The sequence below is a fragment of the Pleuronectes platessa genome, chromosome 17 (genome assembly GCF_947347685.1).
Source record: "Pleuronectes platessa chromosome 17, fPlePla1.1, whole genome shotgun sequence".
In the NCBI taxonomy this organism is placed as follows: domain Eukaryota; kingdom Metazoa; phylum Chordata; class Actinopteri; order Pleuronectiformes; family Pleuronectidae; genus Pleuronectes; species Pleuronectes platessa.
Window position 1 is genome coordinate 15418704 of NC_070642.1, and position 26452 is coordinate 15445155.

At 46.6% G+C, this 26452-nt stretch overlaps 1 protein-coding gene across 4 annotated transcripts in view; it reads right to left on the reverse strand.

Annotated features, from left to right (window-relative positions):
- Window positions 1-26452, reverse strand: part of sash1a (SAM and SH3 domain containing 1a) — a 149921-nt gene that overhangs the window by 17572 nt on the left and 105897 nt on the right. For 3 of the 4 annotated variants that reach the window (XM_053444702.1, XM_053444704.1, XM_053444705.1), the window contains exons 2-8: window positions 20823-20951; window positions 11792-11842; window positions 11655-11704; window positions 5888-5928; window positions 5527-5616; window positions 5324-5436; window positions 3960-4058 (exon numbers count right to left, since the gene is read on the reverse strand). In XM_053444702.1, the coding sequence (XP_053300677.1) occupies window positions 3960-4058; window positions 5324-5436; window positions 5527-5616; window positions 5888-5928; window positions 11655-11704; window positions 11792-11842; window positions 20823-20951 (573 nt within the window). The remainder of the gene's footprint in view (window positions 1-3959; window positions 4059-5323; window positions 5437-5526; window positions 5617-5887; window positions 5929-11654; window positions 11705-11791; window positions 11843-20822; window positions 20952-26452) is intronic. The other variant, XM_053444703.1, reaches the window with a different exon arrangement.

The window sequence follows — 26452 nt, forward strand, 5'->3', positions numbered from 1 at the left end:
AGGTCAAACACGTGCATGTAAAACAAAAACAAAAAACAGGGTTAAAAAAAAAAAAATCAGCTTTGGAGTTCAGAGCCACGGTTCATTTCACAAGAGAAGACACAAACTTTACGATGTGACAGATGGGAGCGTTGTTTAGAAATGGAGTCAAAGTTAGTGGGGTGAGAAATGGAGGATCGGAGGGTCGTGTCCGTGATGAACACAGAAATATAAATGCAGCTGACGTAATGAACCACATGACACTGTAATGTGGAGAAATGGGTACAGCTGGGGGACACAGGGAATCAGGATCACAGTGAATGATCTCTTTGATGTGTGATGTTTCCTCCGGAGACGGTTTGCTCCAGAGAACATGAAAGGACGGTGATCGTGTGTTATGGGTGTCGACAGCGTCTTTCCTGACTGGACGGCCGCTGCATTTAAACTCTCTCTGCAGCGGAAGTGGAGTGGAAACAAGAATGATTAATGAGTTTCATCAATCTCTCACTCACACACACACACACACGCACAGAAACTCCTCTCTACGTATGTGTGCACATTCCGGCCGTGGCCCTCGATGTGAAAATGGCGAGGAGCTGAGCATTGGCGAGGAGCTTGTCTGGCAGAAACCAGTGTCATTACAACGGAGCTCAAACAACCTAATTTGTCCCTATTTGCTATGGGTTTCCACGGCAACGCAGCCTCTCCAGTCACACGCCGCCAGTTCCACGGTCGAGGTTGACTGGGTCGCTCGCGGAGGGACACACACACGCACACGCACACATACACAACAACCACTAGACGGATCAGGTCTTCGAGGGGCTTAGCGCTCCGACTGATGAAACCCAGTCTTCTCCTGTAGCTCTGACGCTAACGAGCAAGAAACCACTTTCTAGCTGCTGCCCAGTTCAGACCACAGTTCTGGCTGGGAGGCTGCTGACACACAGCGGGGACCATGTTAACAACCGGGGCTCGGCCTGTGGCAGACAAATCTGACATTGTCCGCAAATCCTTGATGGCACCCCCGTGACCTTTTGGTCCCTGCAGGCGAGTGAGTGTCAGAAAACCTGACTAATCGTCACAAAGCCGGAAAAGGAAACAACACATTAAATCCGGCAAAGTTCGTTTTATTTAAAAACCACCACAGTTTCAGGTCGTCTGTCATAACGGCCCTGCACACCAGAGCCTTCTGACACAACTGCAAACAAAAGTTCTGCAATCCAGAATGTAGCTGTTGTGTTAATTCTTTTAAGTATATCAACTTCAAGGACAGTAGTGTAATAACCAGATTGGGTCCTTAAAGATTCATAAAAGAAAACGTGAGGCCACCAAGGGTTGGATTCACACCGACTTCTGATCTTCGTTCCTCTAACAACTGATTTTGAGAACTATAAAGACACCGTGTCTCTCGTAGATCACTCTGTCATGTCTCGGATACCAGGGGACAGCAACTGTCCTCGTGGACAGCAACAGGAGACGGTTGAGAGGTGACCATGACCTACACGTTCTAACCCAGCCCTCGGGGACAACATCCGAGGAAGCAACCACACAAACACGGAAAAAGAGACACAGGAAGAAACCCAAACATGTGCGGTCATGAATCAACCGGGGCTGAAAGGCTACAATCTAAAACAAGGTCAACACAACGATTCCAACGCCATAATTACCATTTGACTACACAAATCACTTTCAGGACGCTTCCCACAACTTGGGAGATGCACTAAAAGTTAGACAACTACAAGACCAACTAAATTAAACGCACAACTAACTTTTTTTTCCTGCACGTCAACAAGAGAAAATCGAAACTCACCACCTCAGTTAAAACCTGTGTTCAAACTCGACAGGTCCCAGCAGATCCAGAGCGTCCCCAATCACATTCTCATGCACGCTCTATCCAAAATAATGCCAGTGGCCCCGTGCACATGCTGGCAGGCCGAGCTGCAGCCCATCACTGAATCCAGATCAGAGGAATGAGGGGCAGCTCAGGACCGGCCGTGCCGCAGAGCCAGCAGAGAAAAGGCGTGTTGTGCGCGGAGAACAATCCGAGCGTTTGAGCCCCTCTGACCCGGCCTTGGCCCCCACGTCGCTAATGGCCTGTCCTGGAATGTGGGGCTCCGGTCGACAGGCTGAAGAAAGACGGCACGAGAACAAGGGCACAGTGCAGCCAAAGAACTGTGTATTGCCAACATGTCAGCTGCACATATGAACTGTAAAATTCACAGCTCTGCTTATAGACCACAGACACAGTTACTATTTGAATTTGGGAATGACCTAATTCTATTCATCAGAGGGGAGAGGGGGCCGTGTGCGACACCCATAGAAAAAAAATATATTTCCTGTAGTGGCCAATTTTGGAACTCGGGGCAACGGGAGACACAGACCCCCCCCCCCCTTCTGGCCCTGGGGGTGAGAGTAAAGTCTTTATCCTCACTCTCTCTCTCTCTCCCTTGTTTCCTTTCTGCCTCCAGCACTAGCGTTTGTTCACAGCCTCCAGAGCCAAGCTGTGTGTTCCTCTGCACAATACTCCTTCAGTGACTCTTCATCCTCCCTCCCCCCCCCCCCCCCCCCCGCCTGCAAACCTCTCAATGTTAATCAATCTTCCTCCCACAGGAAGTGAGCAGCTGACAGCAGAGGGGGGGGGGGGACGCGAGGGTTAAGAGATTGACAGAATGATCATAAGCAGTTTTCAGACGTGACCTCTTCTGATTTCCTTGTGTTTATCAGTGCAGATTATTATCAGGTCAGGTAAGAATGTGTTAAAAGGCCTGAATCATAGCATGCGTGTCTGAAGGCCTCAAGGTCAAACCTCCACTTACTTAAACATGCATTCTGATGAAAACAGTGTCTAAGAGTAAATTGAATTTTCTTTTGGAAAATACCAGCGCTTTTAAAGCTGGAAAATTAGCAGCACATTTCAAAGTGTACTGCTATGCACATGTGCAGGGCTTCATTTTCAGAGTACGTGGAATTCATTGTGTTTGGATAAACTCATTTCCTGTAAAAGTGGGTCAGCGTTTGAGCCTGTGTGACAGAACGCTTATTCCCACACGACGCCCCTACAGTGCAGAACTAATCAAAAGCCCTTATGACCACTATCGAGTCCTGATTCTGCATCGGAGCTGGCCCACATTTAAAAAAGGGAAAAACAAAAAGGCGTCAACACATATCCACACGCACACACACAGCAGGAAGAAAAACACGAGATCCAACAGGACGTGATTGTCTGAGCTCCAGCTCCACATCTCACAGCATCTGTTACAGGACCAGCTTCAAAATAAAAGAAAAAAACTCTCATTTAATGGTGACTGGAGATTTCCTCTCGAAGGACCACAGCTGACAAAATCCATGCTCACAAACTAACGACTGGACTTTTTTCGGACTCTCTCCACTTGGCTTTGAAAATGTACCTGAGCTCAAACTCCAAAATTCACTCCAGCAGCCAATTACATTTCAGATGACATGTACACGACAGGACTGACCTGAGAAATAAAAATATATGAAGTGGCTCACGACAAATTGTGACAATATTAGTCAGGATTCACCGAGGTAACACCCAGAGCACGAGGACATACACGACATGGTGGAGAGATTGTATATTTAAAAGGTGGATATATTGTAGATTGGCCAGTGAATGAAGAGAAGAGAGAGAAGAGGAGATAAAGGGAAGGAAGAAGAGAGGGAGGCAAGATTAAAGTAGAGGCACAGTGGTTTCTGCAATGACATCGAGGTAGGAAACAGTTCTTGATAATTAAACTAACACACACAAACACACACACACACACACACGTTCAAGCAACAGTGGCTGTTCTTCACAACCTCCTCGGATGAAAGATCGAACTGACATGTGAGACTGCTCGAGGTGAGAGTGTTCACGACAGGTAGAGGAGACGGGACAGGTGTTGGGGTTTCAGGGTGTCAGGGAGGGTAATTGGGGGGAGGGGGGGGAGGGGGGAGGGTGGGGGTAGGGGGGGTGTACTTACGTTGCAGTTTGAGGACTGGTTTAGATTGGGTGCAGGGCCGTCAGTGCACTCTGCAGCGTCAGTACTGCAGGACTGTTTGCCGTGCTCATACTCCTTCAGCTACGTGGAGAAGAAGAGTTTAGAGAGGCAGAGGAACAGGTCGGGGGGGAAGGGGGGACCACCCACTCTCACCCTGCGTGCGCCATGTGTGTGTGCACGGACCAACACAGTGCTGCGTGTACACAGACACAACACAGGAGCCTCCACCAGTGATGCAGTGGTAAATAAAAGGTCTCAAGTGTGGATAGGATTTGTTTACTAAATAGTTATTGTAAGAAAAAAAGTCTTTTTTTATGTGTCACATTCAGTTCAATTTCTATAGCACCAACTATCATATATCATTTTCTCAAGGCACTTTATGTAGACTTTTGTCTCAAAGACTTGTGTGTGCAAAACTGATCAGACATAAATCCTACTTGATCTGAAAGGAGAAGTGAATATTATTGGGTTTTTACTCCAGCGCATCCCTGGACACATACTACATAATCACTGGATTGACTATGAAACTCAATATGATGATATTGATCAGTGATACAGACAAGCACAACAAATATCTGTCCATCAGTGATTGTTTGATTGATTGATTGATTGATTGATTGATTGATTGATTTATTGATTGATTGATTGGTGAGAGAGAGAAGCTGAGATCAAAAGCCATTGTTTGAGAGAAAATCATAATTCTGTAAAAGAAAAAAAATTGTAGATCGGCCTTGTGGAGAATCATCCAGTGCCGAGATGCTGCTTGAAAAAGAAAGCTAGAAAAGCTGATTGACAGGAAGGAAGGAAGGGAGATGAAGAACAAAAAAGAAAGAAGGAAAAAAATATCACCAGAAATTGATTGAGAGCCAGAAAGATAAGAAAGAAAAATTTGAAGAAAAGCCAAATAATTATCCACCACATCAACCTAGAGAGAAAAACCACAATGCACCAGTGCGTCACCCCAACAGATGGAGCTATGGAGTTACTACAACCATCAACCCCACCAGTAAGAACTGATCAACACACCCACACACACTCTGAGAGCCCACACCCACTAATCCCCAGTGTGTGTGTGTGTATGTGTAAAAATGACGATTCAGGATTAAAATGCAGGGCGGTGTAGGGGTTAGTAAAAGTGAGTCATTTTAGTAAACCAGTGCTAAATGGTGGGAGAAGGAGGAAAAAGGCAGGAGAGTAATCCAGGAGGAGGTGAGGGGATGTGGGAGATGTTGAGGGAAGGAGGAGGAGGAGGAGGAGGAGGAGGAGGAGGAGGAGGAGTAGGGGGCCCGGGATGTGGGAGGAAGGTGCAACAGATGAGGGGCGGGAGGTCGGTGGCGTCTTCCTACCCGAGCTAGGGCCTCTTCCACGGTGATCATCTTCTCTTTCACCATCATCATCAGCTGGATCCGCTCCTCGTCGCTCATGGTGATCTCGCTGGCCACGTAGCCGATGTCCTCTCCTGGTGGAGGCGGAGAGCAGAGAGCAGGAGGTCAAATAAGAGGTTGACATCTATTCGTGAAGGGGAGCGTTAAAACTGTGGCACACAAACCTTTGGACGCCTGTCGCATGCTGGGTTTATGCGGAGACTTGCGGAAGTTCTGCCAAAAAGATTTGTTCTTCTTCTTGTTGTCCCATTTGCCTAAAGGGAGGAAAGCATCGGTCACATGGAGAATACACACAAAGACACACAAAGAATCACAAAGAAAAGCCACAGGAAGGTTTGTGATAAGCAAGATCAACACATTTATATTTAACAGGTTATATTTTCTATAAGGCCGCATCTTCATTGTTCACATTTCTTGTGAATATGAAATGAGACCATTTAATTTCTCCCCAAGAACCAATAAAATGATAATCCACATTTTATAGTGAACATTATAAGACAGCGGGAGATATAAAAGTCAGTTTACCTGCTGATCCATCTTCAGAGCTGGACTTGTGCAGCGACATTCTGTGACAAAAAGAGGAAAAGAAAGAAAGGATTGAGAAAAATGCAAATTTACATTCATGTGCTCACGACTTATTATAAAGCCCAGTGTGTCTCTGTTTTATTAACTATGTTTGGTAGAAGATAAAAAGGAATTGTACAGTTTGTCTGTTCACCACTGGGGGTCAGTGGTGGCACTTTAGTGAGAGCGAACCAGGCTCCTGAGGCTTGAGAGGGAGAGGAGAGGATAGGGGAGGAAGGAGATGAGAGTAAAGGAAAGGGGGGAAAGCAGAGGGGAGGGAGGAGAAGAGAGGAGAGGAGAGAAACGAAGGAAGAGAAATAGGGAGAGGAAAGGAGAGGAACGAGAGGAGATGAGGAGAGGAGATGAGGACGGTGATAATACAGTGTTTAAGGATCTGTGAAGAAAGGAGTAAGGTCAACATGAAGAAGACAAGGAGCGGTCAGTCAAGTGAAAGTGAACTGGGCAAGACAGCGAGGATGGAAAGTATGGAGCTGAGGATGAGAAGAACAGAAGAGGAAGAGAGAGAGAGAGAGCAAGGAGAGGGAAAAAAACCACAGGGCAGACTCAGCCTGTTTGTGTTTCCACTTCCCTCCACAGGACAGACAGTCACGAGGAAGACGGAGAGAGAAGAGGGAGAGCAGGAATCAGAGAGAGAGAGAGAGAGAGAGAGAGAGAGATGGAAAATAACTGAGTGGAATGAAATCTGTGACATGTCCATGCACCTTCTTAAATAACCAGAACAAACGAGGGGGACAGGAACGATATGAAAACGCTCCTTGTGCCACATGAACCGCGCTCGGTCTCCGATCAGAGACTCGTATCAGCACCGGCAGCTTCACTCAATTCTCCAGCAAGTCTCGCAGTCTGACTCTGCTTTGATCTGCTGCCGATGAGGAGAAACCACATCGTCTCAAGTCTTCTTCATGCATTAAAAAAAAAAAGGGGGGGGGGGGGGAAATCGGCCCTGTGGTTCGTGTTCAGACGAAGCTGCTGAAGAGTTCACAGAGGGGACGTTGTCTTCAGGTTGGGTTTGAATGGGCTGAGTGAGAGGGTGAAGGGGGAAGTGAAGCTTCAGGACGGATTATGTGGAGGACGCCCTACAGGTGTGTTTGTGTGTGCGTGGGACAGCGAGCGGCACGCTAACCTTTTTTCATCCTTTCAATTATAAGGAGAATTCATCATGGGGGGGGGGGAGGGGAGAGATCAGAGGAGCACATTTGTCCCGGATGGAACCTTCAGAGACGTGTTGAGTGAATCTCGATAGAGCCGTGCCGTCTCTCACATGCACTTGTGGTTTGAACGATTATCGTACATGGGAGCGATGGGAAAGTGTGTGATGGGTTCGTAACAAGATGAACAGCTCACGCCCTCTCCAGTGGCTGGCTGTGTGTGTGTGTGTGTGTGTGTGTGTGTGTGTGTGTGTGTGTGTGTGTGTGTGTGTGTGTGTGTGTGTGTACTGTACGTGTGCACATGTGGTCGTTCGAACACGGCGGCCGCCTCTCGGTGCGATGGGAAATCTTCGCGCGGCTTAAAGCCCGGCTGCCATGGCAACATAATGAGATGCTAATTGAATGGAGGCCTGTATGGTTTGCCCCTCTGCTCACCCCCCCCCCCCCCCCCTCTCTCTCTCTCTTAGATAGGCTAAGGCCAAAGCTAATGCTAACAGATCCCACTCAATAGAAGCTTTTCAGTGGCAGGGCTGCTCCCCCCCCCCCCTCCCTCCTCCACCCTCTATAAATTAACCTCCCACATGCACTCTCTCTCTCCCTCTCTCTCTCTCTCCCTCTCACACACACATCTGCACGCTCGCACATTTTTAAAGAGTCTGAATGCGTTTCAAAGAGCGGGTCGGTCCAGGCATTGTGCGGCGAGGCATCTTAATTGGTTTAACCTTAAATCTTCGCCATGCCTTTCAATTCCGATTCGGCTCCTTTGCATTGAGCGCGCGACATTTAACTGCTCTCGTCTCATTAGCATAAGCTAGCCTCTCTATTCAAAGCCTATTATAACATACAGTGTCTTTAACGCTGGCCCGACCCTATGCAGTGTAGGTGAAAGTTTGCCCCCCCCCCCCCCTCTGATTCCTCTGCACTTCGAAAAATGAACATGCTGGAAGCGTTCGAGAGTCTGGATTGAGTCAAACATGGAAGTGTGAGTGAGAATGATGTGTCTGACAGTGTTTTTCACGAGAGTGGGATGTGAAGCATTAGTCATTTTCAAAATAATTAAGCTGGGAGTAGAATGACTATTCACAACCGCAGAGACGTAATTCTGAGAGTAATCGTCTGGAAAAATATGCAGAAGTTGCAAAAGTTTAAAGAAACACAGAATACAAAAAAAAAGAATGACAATAAATAACTGACAATTAAGAGAAATTCATAGTTTCCCAGTCCACTGAGGTCTTTCATGGTCATCATCAGCTCTGAATGTACGTGTCGCCTGCACATGCTCCAGGCTCAATACATCCACCTACTTTAAAGGAATGGAAGGAGGGGGAACCTCATCTTAGTATGAACGTTCTGTACGTGTGAGCAGAACGAGGACGCAGGTCCCAGCAGACACGGAGGGCGGACAGCACGGTTAACCCCTTGACGTGGACACTTATCTAATGAATCACAGGTTTGAGAAAACTCCTATCCTGTGTGATCAGGTAAGCTGATAAACCAGCACATAGCGTGTTGGGACACACAGCTGTGCATTTTTACCGTGCTCAGCATAAATCACAACAACGCACACATGTACGGTGACTGGGTGTTTATCTCGTGGGTGCGATGCCGGGCCACCTGGAGCGGGGGGGGGGGGATCTCCGGTGCCCTCGTCCAGACAATGAGAGGCGGCGACCCCGTGCAACAGGGCCGGCTGTCGCAGGAAGAGCAGAGGGACGACCTTTTCGGGGGGGTCATGGAAGAAGTTGGAGGTCGCAGGGAAGAGGAAGACAGAAGGTCACGTGGCGGTATAATAGAAAATCAAACCCACAGAATGCACAAATTGAAAAAAATCAATATAATTTGAGTGCATTGTAAGTGTGGGAAAATTTACACTGCTGAGTAACTGTCTCTGTAGCAAACAGCGGTTCCATGAATGTGCTGCAATCCTCAACCACAAGTGGCTAAATACGCTGACAAGCTCCTTTAGTTTCCCAGCATGCTAGTGTTGTTCTATTCTTCACATGGCACGGCTTACGTTTCCATCTGATTATTAGTTGCGTAACCTTTGGATTCTACATGCAGTTGCACAAATGCCTCTGGTTCAGTCCCCGTCAGAGTCGGGAACCGCGGCGTCTCGCTTCTGTGCACACGTACGCTTTTCATCAGGTTCCATTGACCTCCGCTGTTAACGTCGCTGATAAGCATGAGGTCCCCTTTCCGCAAGAATGCCCACCAAGCAATCACCTTCCAAAAACAGGAAGTCTCCGGCCTAAAGCCCCCCCCCAGCCCTCTGGGAGTGCTCCGTCACCATCGCTTGCATACCGGGGGATTGTGGAAGCTGTGCCCGACGAGAGGGTGGCACAGCCCAGAGCTGAAGTCTGGGTAATCTCCTCTGGGTGCTTTTGTCCCCGCGGAGAGGTGATGATGGAGGTATCCGTGTCTGTGCGTGCGAGGGTTTACGCATTGTGCTGCCGCGAGGAATATGTCTGAGGAACGGGAAGGGGAGGTGGTGGGGGGAGGGGGGGGCTTGTCCATCAGCCTGCCTGTGCATGATAAATCATTCTACCTGGAACCCATTCACCGCAGTGGAAAGTGCACAATAGGCTGTGTAATAGAGTGCAGAACATGGGGTGAATGCGAGGACTGGCAGTGAAGGATGGATTACGAAGAAAAGAAAGAAAGGTCCTGAGGGGCGGGACTGAGGAGACTTTGTCCTCGGGCAGAAAAACTTTAAAAAAAAATGAGGTTAATTCGATAAAGATGATACAGAGCGCCTCTTCCCCGCTTCCACACTAGAGCTGGGGCTTGGGGCTTTGTAAGAAGAGAGACTGAAACGCAAGAGGGAAGAGTCAAAGTGGCAGAGGTGAAGAGAGGGGTGCATGTCGAGTTAGATTAAAGACCAGCTGAAAAGACTCGTGGCTGAAAAAGTCTGTATACTTTTGGGGAAGGGGGGAAAAAGAGAAGAGTACAGTCGGGCGCTGTTTCTGGGCCTCTCCTCGAACAGCAGAGAGACGTCATTCCAGACAAATCGGACATCTGGTTCCCATCATCCTCAGCATCTGTCTGAGCGACGTATACAGCCATAGGAGGAGAGATCAGGTCTGTGGTATGTGCTTCCTCTGCCGCACGTGGTCACGTGAACATGACAATTTCCACTGCGGGGGGGGTCACGCGTAGGTGACGGAGCCGAACAAATTCAGAAAATGAAGAAAGATTGAGATAAGATTTATTTCGACTTTGGCCCTGGCGAACATGTGATCGTGGTTCCACCAGGGCTCCCATTTCCACTAATCGCCGCCAAGGAACTGGTTGCATCTTATTCTCCAGTCGTCATCTGGCTGTGAGCAAACAATTGTCCTTTCCTAACACAAACCAAGCAAACCCAGCGACTATGAAGCGGCTAAACGTGTGCGAGTGCAATGAATATGGATCGTTTCAAATGTGTTGAGCCGCTTATTACAGTGATCTCACTGTGGGCAAATGATGGGAGAAGTTCAATGCACACAAAATGTGCACAAAATGTGAGCGCACACACACTTTGTGTTACAGGAACCAGTGAAAAGGAACCCCACCCTTGCCCAGCTCCATCCTGCTCTTTCATTCATGATTCTTTGCTGTAATCCTCTGCTGATCACCCTCTCTCCGACTCCCCCTCCCCCCCGACTTCATGGACACAAAGGCAGGAAGGAAGCGTGGACGGCCAGAGGACGGCTGCTGGACAGAGCAGGTCGGCCTGAGGAAGCAGTCAGTGGTTTGTGACTGAGGGACCAACCGCTGCTCATATGTTTTATATCTCTAAATGTTGGCAGTTCATTTCCAGCCAACTTTCATTTTAACATTCATTATATGCCGTTTCATCCATTTCATCATAACCGCCCTTTGCAATTTCTCTTACAAATGATTGCAGCAGTGCATAAATGGAAGGATCGAGGGTGGAAGTGTGCAATGCATTCCTCAGAAGCTGTTTTGGCATGTTACCTTAAAGCTAAATTTCTAGATAATGAAGCTAACTGGCTGATGATTTTAACATCATATCTTCATAAACGAGTCGCATTGATGTTTTTATGTAAAAGCAAATTAGGGAATTACACAAAATTCCAAACTAATTTAAAGTGTATACCGTTAATTTGATGTATTTTTTATTTAAATTCCCTCTTATTCTGTTTATATTTTCAGTTTCCCAGCGTATTAACTGTAACAATATATTAAAATCTGCATCTTCATTTGTGCTTCAGGTCGGTAAACACTGCGCCGATCACCGCACTCATCTATGAGCTCAGAGGTTTCCACTTGGGGAGGCGACCTCTGCAGCCGCTGGGCGACCTTTTGCACAAGCTGTCAGGAACGAGATCTATCAGCCTCATGAGCTGCCTCTGGATGAGCGTGCGGCTCCGCTTCCATCTTTAGGTGCAGACGTACAGACAGGCGAAGTGCGATGCATGAGGCGTGTAAACGGTTTGATGAGATCCAGACTCCGGCCTGTGTTCCACATTGTGTCGACATGGAACATTTCATGCTTCCACACTGGCTACCATCATGTGAAAGAGTAATGATCTGGGGGGGAGAAAAAGAGAACTTACTTTCTGTCTGTTTCAGGAGTCGACACCTCACTGCTGAAGCCTAATGATTCCTGAGGATGAGAGAAGAGGACAGATGTTGGAGTGAAGTCTTTAGCCAAAGCATGTGTACACCTCTAGAGCTTAATGTCTCTGCCTACCTGGATTTCATTACGGAGCTGCAGAGACGTGCTGCTCGAGTCCTGTTTCTCCTGGAAAAGAATGTCGGGGAGAGAAGAAAGAAAGAGAGAAGAAAGAAGGTCGGGTGTCAGAGTCACATAATAACACAGGGACATGAAAAGCAAAGGACAAAACAAGAGAGGAATAGAAAGATTAAACAAGTAGAAACAAGTGCATGTGGAGAGGAAAGGTCAGTTGACTATAGAAACAGTGGACGCTGTGTTTGACAATGCCCTCATGTGGGAAAGACGTTCTCCGGTCAAGTTCATGCAGACACACCCGCTAGTCATGACAACAAACACTGGCACGTGTGTGTGTGTGTGTGTGTGTGTGTGTGTGTGTGTGTGCGTGCGCCCTCCCATCGACAAGTCACGTCTTGCTCCAGGTATCGGAACCTGCCAGACCCGTTTGAACTGTTATAGAATGCAGATGGGCGGGGGTGCAGCCGAGTGAAGCACGACAAAAAAGTGCCCACGTCATCGAGAATTCCACCGCGTGATTACAATGGCGCTGGTGTGCACCTCCCTCAACACGCGATATCACCAGCTGGTTAACACAACGTCTTCAAAACACAAACACACCTCATCTGACTGAAGTAAATGGGAGGAGAAAGTGGTGTGCCCGGAGCTGTCCTGTACAAAACCAGTGGAAAATAACACCACAACAACCTCGCTCACGAGTCATGACGTCTGTATGCGACAGTATGTCTAAAGCAGGTGTCCACATCATGAGATATCCAGATACAGATGTACCTGAAACCAGAGCCTTCTGCAGACAGACAAGACGAGAGGAAAATCACAGCAAGTCTGCAGCTTGGATTTCGACCTGCAGCATGTGATCGTTAAAAGCCAATGAGGAGCTCTGAGGGACTGCTCCACCACAGAGCTTCTCGGTGGTGTGCCTTTTGATTCGCTGGTGGAGGAGGTTACCTAACTCCTAGTGCCTGTGTCTCATACAGTGGGCTTTTAAAGCACCATGGAAACAGATGGGTTCAGCACATGGCTTCAGGGAAGAGACCAGAATTTCATTTTTCCATGACTTTCAGATTGCCATTATGTCAGTGTTGTTCATTTTGATTAACCTCAGTACACAATGAGAAATGTGTTCTAGCCCTAACCTTCTCTACTCTCTGTATCCACGGCCTTGGAATGAGCTAAAATCCAGTTCACCCACAAAGGCTTTTAGTTAAAGTGATACTCTTTGTAATGAACTATTTGTTTTTCCAATATTCAAGGGTCAATGCTATGCTGTTGTTGAGATTCACAAAAGAGAAGAGAAAACCCCTGAACACAAGTTCCTTATTTCACTTTCGGTCTGACTTTAAAATGTTATGATGGAAGGCGAAGAATTAGGGGAAACATCTTATGATGCATTGTCTGTGATTATATCTACATCGGTAAATGTGTGTCATCATGTGTCGTATGTTTTCAAAGAAGGATTGGAATGACTCTTGCTCTTTGTTTCTTGTTTCTTGCAGATTCTTTTTGAGCAAGGAGATTAAGACAAAACCGTCCCTGGTATGAGGTTGACAAAGGGTTTAGAGGTGTCATATGACAAAGAGCCGACCAGAGACGTCTTTCTATCAGACTTGAAGATGGTTAAAGCTAAAACCTCTTCATCTGATACGGATTATAAAGCTTCAGGAGCATTTAAACTAGTTATTTTATTAAAAGATAAGAATCCTTGGTTAAAAGATTTGACATTAGCGAGGTGACGACGGCTACAAAACCCAGAGGAAGCAAGTTGACGAATGCTACATTCCTGAAAACAGTCGCAGAGACTTTTGGCTGCTGTCACAAAGCGAAAGACAAATGGAATCTGGAGTTTCCCCCAAATGAAAAGCAGGAATAGGAAACTTAAAGATGCATCATCCTCTTGCTCTGCACATCCAGATAATAGATCGCAAGACGACAGTCCCAGGAAGCCGTATGCATGACTCCTCCTTCACATCATGCTTCCTTCTAATCAGAGCGACCTCACGTTTGACCTTGTTTTTCTTCTGTGGCACAGCTTTGGGGTAGGGAGCACGATGCTTCCACGCCCTTGCACACTAAGCATGAGTAATACTTTAAGGACTTGGTCAGGAGTGACATACCCTCTTAAGAGCTCTTGAAAAGCCTGGAGGCTGCGGGTCAAATGAGCAGAGAAGTGCTGAGGTGGCTAAAAGCCTCAAAGTTGGCCTGAGCCCTCCACTTATCACAGCTGTAATCACCTGAAGACAGAGTGCGAAGGTGTCAGCGAGACAGACTGGCGGACTTTAAGTCTAACCTCAGCACTGCTTGTCCTCCTAGTTCATTTGCCTGCTCATCTATTTGTCTGTTACAGCAATCAAGCAGGCAGACGCCCAGGTCCGGACGTTTTTTCTTTGGGTGGGGGGAGTAGATCAGGCCACGCAGGAAGGGCCCAATAGAATCCGTCCATCCCCGGGAATACAGGGATTCCCATAAGTCAGAGAGCAGGTACCTGTCTAAGGTCATAAAAGCTTAAACCAACAGGCGTGCAGCCGTGCAGTGTTTGTTCTCATCACATTGCGCCGGCTGTGCACAAGGAAAATCTGGGACAGGCCGGTGTGCCTTTTGTTTGGCAGAGGCAGAGCTTATGCAAGACAAATAGATATCCTTTAGAGAGACACAGCTTCGGCAGCCGTCAGACAACTGCATTGTGCCCAATGATGTGGGCGTGCTGGAAAACACATAAAGAAGGGGACGCACAATGAGCAACATGTGTGCTCGCATGCTTGTGGATACTTTCACAGAGGTAGTGGCAGTTCTGCTATCACATCCTCTTTGATACAGTCGGTATTTCAGACCTGCTGGTGGTCAACTGGGTGTAATTAATTTTAAAAACACACAGCCACACTGTTAAATCACACCACACACACACAGACCCTGATATGGGCACAAACATGCCACCGAAGACAGGTACCCAAACTAAGGAGCACCTACACAAACACACACACACACAAAGCTCGCCTCCACTTCCACAGATAGAGCCTCAAAGGGGCCGATACAAAGCAGCTCTCTGTTCCTCCCACTCCTCCTCAGCTTCCCCTTACCCGCCGTGTGAGCGAGTCAACTCCGACATGGTAAGAGGCAGCGAGATGGCGAGAAAAGACAAGGAGAGGATCGGTGAAAAACAAACAGGCCCTACATCCCGTTCGCCTGAACTTGTCAGATAGAGGACATTTGTGTAAAAGCTTCCCAGGGTAAACATGGGGACATTCTCTCAGAGCTGAGCACCGCTAATGGGGAAGCAGACGAATACGGTGGAGAACATGCCACAGTTTCTGAAAGAGAATATCTGATCAATGCACATTTTTGGGGGAAGGGGTAGTGTGTGTGAAAACCTCAGTTTTCACACTCCCACAGGGACTATGCTATCCTTTACATGAACTTGCAAGCATCAACTTGAGATACTGCCCCAGTTACCCTGAATTGGCATGTAGGCGCGTGCATGGGCTTTTCCTCCAGATGTCCAAAGGGTTTGTTTGTGCACAATCTTCTCAGTGTGTAGATATGCGTGCGAGTGCGATGCAAACGCACAACTCTTGATTGTTTAAGCGTGACTGAATTGAGTTAAAATGAAAGAAGTCAGTAAGGGAGCATACAAGAGAGAGATCCGGCTAATGAGGATCACGATGTGGGCCGACAGGGAAACTGAATCGGCCCAACACACACACACACACACACACACACACACACACACACACACACACACACACACACACACACACACACACACACACACACACACACACACACACACACACACACACACACACACACACACACACACACACACACACACACACACACACACACACACACACGAGAATGTGGCTGTAAGTCGAATCACTGCATTGCTCTCCATCATTAATCCAGAAACTACAGTTAAATTCTGTTTTGCTGCTGCAGGAGCAGATTCTGTTAATGAGAGGGAAAGGATGGAAATACACACGAGTGCTGAATAGCAGCATTCGGTCCAAACACGACTGCAGGGCCCACCACAGACATGAGCTCCCACAGCAAAGCTACTGCCAACCTCAGAGGCAAACGTAGGCATGTATGCGGCAGAACCGGAGTCCAGGTGGCTTAGTGGATTTATGCCAACTGGAATGGTTGAATAAAACCGGGTGGGCGAGTACCGCTAGGTGGGACTGCACATGGTGAGGGACGGGCACCAACAGGAATGCATGAAAAAGACGTTAGCTGTGGGACCGGTAGGGCCGCGTGCAATCCTGCAGAGCTGGCCCATTAAAAAAAATCTTGTGGAAAGATCGGAATGCATTCGCTTATGATACCACGCACACGCAATCACGGTTATATTCATTTTCTCAGTGAGCAGCGTAAACCAGTCTGTCTGTGTCACGTCTGAGCTGCTCCATGTTTAAATTAATTTATGAGAGACAGAAAACCATCAGTCACACCTCTATCCACTTCCTTTCCAGAAGTTTAGAGAGTGTGTGCATGTGTGCGCTTGTGTGTGTGTATTCTTGCAGCACAGCAGGCCTGCGTGCCTACAGTGCGGAGCATTCCTGGGCCTTGTGGATCATTATTGTTTCGGTATTTCAAGACAAATACCAAACTTATTACAAATTCCAATGACAGCCGGGATCCAAATACAGACTAATAAATCATACAGTACAATTACAAATATACCACTTGCTTTCCACAAGGGTTATGCCAATAACGGGGCTATGCACACATCACTTGAAAGTAATCTTTTAACAACACGCCCCGCTGTTGACTTGCGACATTTCTAAGCTAAACCCCGAAGAATGGGAAGAATAAATAATCAGCCGAATTCACAACTTCGCTTGTCTTTCTTCTGCACTGTAGTTTTAACCCAGCTGAACTGGCACACTTTGACGGGAGAGCGTTCATGCAGGCGTCAGCACATCAGCCACACACTGGTCCTCACCTCGTGGCAAAACACAACACGAGTCTGTACATGCGTCTTGACCCCGCCTGTCGAGCCACTCAGCTAGAAAACCATAACAGAGCATTCCGGAGGGGAGCGGGTCGACGTGACACCAGCTGAGGCCGTTCGCCCTCTCAAGTATTTCAATTAAGAAGTCACCAGTGACTGAGGGGTTTAGGGTAAAAGGGTTTAATCTTCACCGCCTGTTTATTGCCCACATTCTTAAAATTACCCTGAAGGACATTAACAGCGATTAATGTTTCAATGTCTCATTATGATTCACAGCATGTAGAAATGTGTTAAATTGATCCTCTTACAAGCACAAATTCCAAAATGATGCATATCTATTGCAATGTAATTAATTTGTGTAACCACAGCGGTTTGAAATAGACGATAACATCTAGTTTGATGTTTTTCTCCCTCGGCAATGAACGATTATCTACCAACCAGTCTCTGCATGTCTGCAGATCCCTCATCTGGTTTCTGAGTCTATTTGGACGCTCAGCTGCAAAGACAGTCACACCAGCAGTAAAAATACATGGTGGTAACAGTAAGTTAATGCACATCTGAGTGTTTTAGTCACTTCAGATTCAAGCGGGTTAAATTTGGGTTGAACCTTTATTTCCTCCATCAAGGAGGTTATTGTGTTCGCAAGATTACATTAAAACTAAAAAAAAACACTTTCTTAAACATCTTTGTTGATTTCTAAGATAATTATTCATAAGGGAACGTTTGAGCCTGGCAGACGTGTCGTCTTCATAGATCAATGAGAAATGCTTAAAGGTTTTTTGCCTGAACTGATACACCTATTCCAAATTAAAGGATTAAATAGCACGACGAGCACAGATAGCACAAAAGTATTTTCTTTAAAAGCATCTTCTGAAAGTTTCTGAAAGGCTGAAAAGGATATTGAGAGGAACTTGTAAAACATTTATAAGCTCTGTAATTATGTGTGGAAATTGAATGATATGCTTGTAAACAGATTCACGTCATGCTTGATGTCTTCGTAATTTGTTAAATAGGTAGAAGAAACAAGGATTATACACTTATTTATACAACTTATTTTGACAGCAATCACATCATCAATTGTCCACAAGATAAACCTGCTCAAAGGATGAATCGGAAATGTCATACCTGGGGCTTAATGGTAATCTTTGCTCTTTTGACCCTTCACTGACCCGTCACTTGAATCTGTCGAAGTTGCTGAACTCATTGCTCCTCTTCAATACTTCCTGTCACTTCCAACAATAAGCTTTGTGCATCACCAAACCAGCATGCCAGCGAGAGCCGTCCCAACGCTTGTTGTCCGTAGAGGCGCTGGGAAACTGCGCATGGCAGCGCTAACCCATTGGTCACATTCCCAAAAAGGGAGGATGTTGGTTTAACCCCTTGTTTCCCTGCTACTCTTAAAGCCAACACGAAGATGTATAGATATGACCGAGTGGAGACCAAACAGGAAACGGGTACGTCGACGGTCATCTCTCAGAGAGCCTCTGTCGTCAGCTACTGATTGGGAGAGCTTCACATTTAACCACAACCGAGACAGAGAGGAGAGACGTCAGATATGTCGTGCATGGGAAAAAACAATGTTTACGTTTGCTGAGTCTGAGAAAGTTTAATAAGAGCTCTTCTCCTTTCTCTCTGGTGACCCTGGACACTAAACTGCCAAATTTGATTATCAGCTTCCCAGTTAAGTCCCAAAAGTCATGAAAGGTGAACCTTGCACTCCTCTCGTATGCGTTTGCCCTTGCCCTGTGACCTCCTTTATTTCAACCTCTGCCTCTTCTTAACGTTTGAGTGCGAAGCCAGGAAAGGTCAAAGTTGGGCTGAACTTTGCCCTCAGACTCGTACGACCATGCTGACCAGAGCTGATCTGGATTAACTGGGACATTTTTATAGAGACCAAAACAAAGATACAATGACCGGAGAGGGAGTTGTTCTTGTTCTTGCAGAGGCCTGATTGCTTCGGCACCATCCTGTACCCTTTAAAAGTGACAGATCTCTCCCTAAAGGCCACGTCCCTAAGGAGGGCCACTTGACTCAAGTATTCCCGTTAAAGCGGATCTCAGACATTGTGACTTTCTCGTACCATTTTTCTATTGGCTCTCGGAGAGACGGCTGCATGACGCTGCCTTGCAGCCACAGATTTCTGGACACACTTCACAAGCTGCAATAGCCATTCGCTGCTCTTTCTGACTGGGGTGTTCATCCAGCTGTCAGCTCATCTGAGCCTCTGCCCTTTTCCTCCACCTTTATTTTAAAATTTAGTTCTACAGATACTGTGCCACACCCTTTGATACTATGATGGCGTCGAGTCTGGTGAAAAAAATCAAGCTAAATGAACGACGCTGCCCGAGTGAAGGGATTTGGTGGAGAAAAAGGCTGCAGTAGACTTGAATGTTCCCCAAACCTAAATTTAGAGAAGGTACTGAACCAAAATGTGAGTCAAAGTTCGCTCCACGCAGCGTGGGTTGATGCTGCGCTTCTGAGAGCTCTCACTAAGGTGTTGTCTGACCTATATTCCTTCCCTTCGTGTCTTTTTCCACCTCTCCCTTCTTTCTGTTGGTGCCAAACCTTGCAGAGTGGCGGGACAGCTGCAGGCTCTCACACATCCCCCCCCCCCCCACCAATTCTCCTCTTCATTTCCCTCATCCTCCTCCCTCCGTCTTCCTCTGTTCACATCCTTATCCTCCTCCTATGTGCCGGGCTTCAGGCTCAGGGCCCACTCAGCTCTTTCGCTCTCTTGTTCTACGCAGGCTGAAAAAAATCGGCTTCCTCTTCCCCCGTTTTATCTCCTCAGGACGAGATCTTCCCAAACTATAAAACATCCAGAGATATTCCTTATCGTTACTGGAAAACTCACGTGAGGGGAAACAGAAAAGATCGAAGTCTGCAGCCACACAGAGAAAATGTTTAACCTATGATTTGAGGTGGAAATGCATCTATACCCATCTACAGCCCTCTCCCTGCGAGCTGTGAGAACAGGATGTCTGTCGTCTGCAGCCATTACAGGAAAGGGCAAAATAAATCAGCTATCGACCCGAGCGGTACCTGTCAGCCCAACCAAAACCATATGGCCCGTCTTCAAGCAGAGGAGGCCTGCAGCTAAACTAGAAAACCAGTAATGACAGACAGAAATAAGGGAATTTTTTGAACTGAGGCTAAAATAAGAAGAGCCGAGGTAACCTGATATCAATGTGAGCCAAATCTGGAGCTTCAATGGGAAAAGGGTTGAGAGGAGGCTATTTGTTTGCATTTATTTGTTTTTTCTAATGCTTCAAACGACTTAAATTCGCCATGAATAAATCATATGAGGTTAGCATAGCGCTCGGCACTCGCTCTGGTTTTGTATGTTGGCCTTCAGTGGCAGCACCAGCAGCATTCCTTCAAACGTTTGCCTGCAGCTTGGCAACCAGAGGGGGTGCCCCACTTGCCTACATCCTTATGAAAAGGACCCCCCCGAAACTCCCCCAGGAGCCTCCACAACAACACCGCGTTCACATCCGGAGAATGTGTCCTGCCTTTGGTGAAAGTCTTAAAAAGGTCCAGTCTCTGAGATCTGTTGTGTTTTCGTAAGCTTAAAAAAGAAAAGACCTTTACATTAAATTGAGAGTGGGTCCTCTTCCTCTCAGTCTGACATGTTGTGCTCATATCTCTCAGAACTGAAACACCAAACACCGGCTGCAAACAGAAGAAGACCTTTCCCGTTTTGATGTTACCAGAAGACCATCATGGGTTGTCCTGCACTTGATGAAGGGGAGGGTGAGTTGAGGTGTGGGGGTTTTACAGTTGGCGCCCGCACCACTGCATGCAACCGAAATCCTTCACACTGAACCGTTAAACCTTAGCACACATTCATATTCCTTCTGTTGATATTTTTTTCTGTGCCAGGTTGCTGGTTAAGACTGTGGAAATTACACGGTGCTCGTAAAGAGGGTTTTTAAGGTAGTTATTAACGGATTTGCAAAGAAATGCTTGAAGCAATCTGCGGGCCTGTGGGCTGAGGAATGAGGGGGAAAGGGTGGTGTTGTTGTTGTAGTGTGTGTGAGAAAGTGTGTGTGTGTCTGTGTGTGTGTGTGAGCATGCGTTTACCATGTCGAGCTCTTGGGAAACTCGTCGTTTGCGCAGCTCCTCCACACGATCGCTGACGTCACCGAAGCAGGTGTTGTAGTACTCAGAGTACTCCTGTGCAAGGTCATCTATGTTGCCCAGAGAACCATCCTGGAGAGAGGAAGAGAGAGGGAAAAGGTCAGCCAGGGACCGACAACATCCTGAGAAAGTAGATAAAAAGATGTTGATGCAAAATCTCCATTTGGACTTGTTTTTCCAACAGTGATCCGGGACTTTACTTCAAAATGAAATCTGTGCCACAGAAACGTGAAAATCCTGATCAAGTTCATCACCTTATAGTACATTTGCAGGCATGTGTTGTTCCCACTCCCCGATCAGCTTACATGTTCAACACAAACACAAAAACCTAAAAATACCCCTCAATAAAAGGTCTGTGTATTTGGAACATAAATTGATTGTTATCAGCTCCCTCATTCAGCGAGTGTCTTTGGCGCACCGTGGTTTGTTTTGAGGTTTTGTCTACGCCGAGGCTCATATCTGAGATGCCCTTTACCTCCTCAGACGTTCCACTGGACTCCAAACCAAACACACTCTTCCGGGTTGCCGCAGTTTAGATCAGCACAGTTCCTGTCTTTGTCTGAAGATTTGTGTTTAGGATTCAGGGAGGAAACTGTGCGACAAACAGCAATGGGTCAGCTATCAGAGTACCCTTTGAGTATAATGCCCAGGGATCGGCCTCTGGGTTACCTCTGGACACATTAATAGTGTCATAACTACATGGAAATGAGTCAGCAAACACTCAGGCCTCGTTTCATGGAGCCGGATTATTGTAAGTTAGTTGGGATCAGATCCTTTTACATCAGTCTCTGTTCCACTTTAGAAAGTTGAAAAAATGTGTCTTTGAAAAAAAATGGAAAACTGAAATGATTCCTTCAGACTTTCAGAAGGCTGTCTTGTCGAGTCATACGTGTGAAGTGACAGGAGGCCATTCTGGCAGTGAAGGCCGACCGCTGAATATTCATCAGTGTTGATCTAATCTGTGCCAGGCAGACAGCTAGCATGGAGTCACTGTGCAGGGTCCGAACAGTCTCTCTCAGTCCCTGTCTTCCTCAACCGGACCCCCTATCTGGGTGCCAGGCCACAGATGAATGGATCACTGTGTGTGTTCGTGAGTGCCACACACACACAGGGGCATAGGGCCTTCTTCAGAGATCTGTGTCTAGTCCGGGACAACATGCATTAGCATGCGCACGCATGCGTGCATGCGTGCATGCAGGGGATTTCAAAAGCATCGGACCAAAACAAACTGAGGCAAGCCAGGCCTATACACCCCAGCTCAGAGGAGTTATGAAACTGTGATTATTAACTGTGGGATGAACATCACCAACAAACACACATGCTCAGTCTCAGAAGTCCAGATCGGCTGGCCGAGATCCGTCCTCCCACTGATTACTTGAGAAATCTTGCTCCGGCCAGACATATGGTTTGAGATGACCGGGATCCCCAGTGGAAACACTTTGTGAGCAGACACATGCTTTCTCCTGCATTCCTCACATTGACTGAGAACACGCTCTGATTACAAAAACCCAAGATGTGTTAATCACCACAAACATGCCACGATCCTGCTGACATCCGGGAGATAAGATTGAACCCTGTCCTGGGATTACACCAGCTCTCATGTGTGTTAACAGTGATAGATATGTCGGGATGCATCAGCAGAATTCATAAATCAACCTTCCTGCCCCAGGCTCCCAGGGGGAACATTCGATATAAACCTCAGCTGTCGACAGGTAAAGCCACAAGTGTTTTCAGATGGATGTCGTGTCTGTGACTGCATCCGTGCACGTGAGCACAAAGCTTCATGTGTGTGCGCAGATAACTGAGATTCCTCCAATTCTCCAGTGACATTAGCTCATGGGGGAGAACAACACAGCTGAAGCTCCAACCCCACCTCCTCCTCCACCACCACCACCACCACCACAGTGTAAAGGGATCCTGCTGATGCTCAGTGTATGTACATCCACTGTGAGACAGCACGTGAAATACACAGTGCAAATGCCTCCGAGTAACAGCAGGGAAAGAGTTAAAAGGAAAAGTGAAAGTTTGCTGAGGATGCTGGATTGTCCACAGCGGCTCCTAGTCCACATTTCTGAGGGATTCTGTCAACGTGGGAGTGAAGGTGGAAGAGTGTGCAGGGATCTGACAGAGGTCCACACATCCAGTTCAGAAATGTGGGCAGGGGTGGGAGAGGGGGGGCGGGGGGGAGCAGTGGAGGCTGGACAAGGGATGATTTGTGGGCTAGAGACTGCAGCAGCTGTGAGGTGAGAGAAGGACAAAACATCTGGAGGCTGAGAAGAGATAACATTGGGAGCGGTGATTCAATGCACGAGTAATAAATCCACCACAGCTTCATTGGCCTAAAATCCATACAGGCTGGTGTGTGTAGGCACTAACCAATAGCCTTTAAATACATTATCGCTCTGTAAATACCGCTTTAAATCCACTTTACCGAGAAAAAGAAGCAGCAATACAGAGCATCTGGTTGCATGGAGGTCTGCAATGGAAACTAACACTGGTGCAACTGATGTAACAGTCACTCCACCCTGGACGTGAGCGAGGCCAACTCCCCATTTGGACTGGAACAATAGCAACAATGGTGATTCGAATACACAACACCCCTGCAAGAATGTGCAACGGTGTGTGTGTGTGTATTTACGATAAATGAGTGCACATGAAGATGGCTACTCCCAATGTGCAGCGGAAATGTGTCAAGGAAGAAAACGTTGACACTTCTGTACGACTCAGGACAGAGAAACTGTTATAGGCCAATACTGATTTATACAAGGCTGATCCTAGATTGCCTCAGAGGAGTGGAGACCGTTTGCAGCCATGCCAGAATGAAACTAAAGTTAAGCCTCCATCTCCTCTGAAAAAAATGATCATCTTTAATAATATAATATAAATGTACAAGCTTGCAAAAGTCAGTATAGCTGCCTGCGTGAGGATGGAAACAGGATAAAGTTCCAGCAGCCTTTCCTCACTTAATCAATTAGCATGACATTCCTGGCATTCTTAATACTGTGGTTTCTCTCAATTTATCGAAGAGGAAATACTTTGCAACCAGTTAAAACGTTTATATCTAATGCCTTCCAAAGTAAATGTTCATGGTAATAATCAAGGTATCTACTGTTATATACTTTATCTTGACAGATTATTAAATGTGTTCAAACTATTTTCAGCCATTCAAAGCAGAGAAAAAGAGAACTGCCCATCTCAGGGTGCTGCTCATTGATCTGAACGTGCTTATGTATTAGTTAATGTACTGGATTTATAAGCTGTGGGCATACGTTCTTTGATTTAGTGAAGCTAGTCAAGAAAATCTGTTGGACGTATATCCTAAGGTTTATCATCTTTAGAAAACGAAAGACTTTAATAAATACTAAAGTCTTGTTTGATATTTTGAATTATGGAGTCTCTGAGTGGCCCACTACTTAAGCGATGTCTTGTTAAGTTATTAAAATATTCCACTGCCAGTATGCAGGGCCCTGATAAATTGGGTCTGCTCGCATACTTCACTGAATCACTGCCAAGGCGCAGAAGCTAATCTCTTAATCAAATTACACTCAATTCATGTTTTCCACGTCATGTTTGAAAGAAAAGGTCTGTTTATCAAAAAACGCAAAGAAATACATTAAAAAAAGGCTGAAAGCCATTAGCTCGGGGCCTAATGGGTTTGCTCTGATCTTACTTCTAGGTTCACATTCCTGACTGGGCTGTTCATCATACTGGGGCTCAGTTACATACGGGATGAATAGCGTTAACTATTGTTACAGGGCCGGCCTTGTGACTGTTCATTCTCTAGGGGAGAGAACAATGACAACATTTTACAATAGGGCCATGCAACTGATGTAACGCTAGAATGTCTGTAGTATGATCACTTTCATTTGCTACGAAAACCTCAGGACGGGAGAGGCAGGTTGAAATTGCCACCAACTGGCTCGTATTGTGTTGCGCTGGACTAGTGTTTGTCAAGACGGGAATTACCTGGAGACACCAGATTAAATCCAACTGGCTCGTATTGTGTTGCGCTGGACTAGTGTTTGTCAAGAAGGGAATTACCTGGAGACACCAGATTAAATCCAACTCTCCGGAGATCGCCTCATCATAAAAGTAAAACATAAATGCAAGTAATTGACCCTTCACTCCACCCAGGTCCATTCCCTTAAAGATTTTCCTGGAATGGTAAGGTAGCGCAGCTTTTATGCCCGGCGGGAATTTACACGGACCAGGGGAGAAAGGTGAAAGAACTCAGGTATAAGATAAATGGCTGCATATGGATCATGTTGTGTTACCCAGCTGCGGTAATTCTCAAAAATCCTGACGGTACTACACTGGAAAATTCCACGAAGCATAGAGCCAACAGAAGTCTGACTAAAAGATGTGAGTGTCGGCCAAGAGAGCCAAAGGGGGAAGACTGTTGAGGAAGGATAAGACCAGGGGCCAGAGCCCAACCCTTTCAGAGCGCTTCCTGAGGATATCCGCGGCTTGAGCAGAACAGTGCTCTGCCACCCCAGCGGAGGAAACCTGCCAAATCTCTGTGTGACCTCAGTGATGAGACCAGCCAGGGCATGGAAGCAAAGTAGAGAGATGAGTAGGACCTGGCAACAATAGACAAAATTAGGCTATGATCCACCGAACATTATCTGGCACAGATATGAAGTGGCCTGGCTAACCATGGTTTGGCAGAGAGGGACTGAAGCATATGCAGCCACTCTGTATGAAGGGATACGTTGGAGGCAGCACATCATCTAACCATATGTTTCCCAGACACAATCAACAGTCAAGTCTTGAGAACAGGATCCAACCCTTGGGCTGAGAGATGAAGCAACGTCTAGTACATAATCAGTGTTTTCCAAAATGGACAAACTCCCACCCACGCTGTGTGAATCAAAACTCTTCAAACAGAGGCGGATTCCCCGCAGGCGAATACAATATTTCCATTTAGTCTTGGCTCAAGATGGACTTTCAAGCAACTAGATGAGACATTTCCTTCAGAGAACCACAGGGGGACTAATGGATGGTTGTCAGCTGTCCAGGTCTGGGATCAGATCATCTACGCTGGGAGAAGGCGCGATAAGAAGCTCGTCCTGGTTGAAGACACGTCGGAAGAACTGTGCTGCGTTTGTCCTCTGAGAAATAAATCAGTTATTCCAGATATAAGGACAAGAAGTGCAGTGAAGATGATTTGAAATGGATTTTTTCAGGGATCTTTAATGCCTAAAAAATATTGTAAACCATAGGCTGATATTGAATTTTGAGTTTCCATTGAGGTAGTCCTATTGTAGCTCATTTAACATTCAGCAAAAGTTCAGATCTGAGAGAAAAAAGCCTCAGTAATGGAGTGGAATTCAAGGCAAATCCCCATTCAGACGTCTGTAAATCCAACCACTTTGAACAGCCGCCACTCCTGTGCCATGGAGTTCTAAAACTACCTTTGACTCTTAATTAGCTGAGAGGCTATTTACTTTGCCTCCACCACAAATAAATGACTGGCTTACTTGGGCATTCTTATTAAACACATTCCACAACAGGGCTGCTGTGTATGGTTAACCTCAAAGACAGGGGCCCCTCCGTAAAATACTGCAGACTGC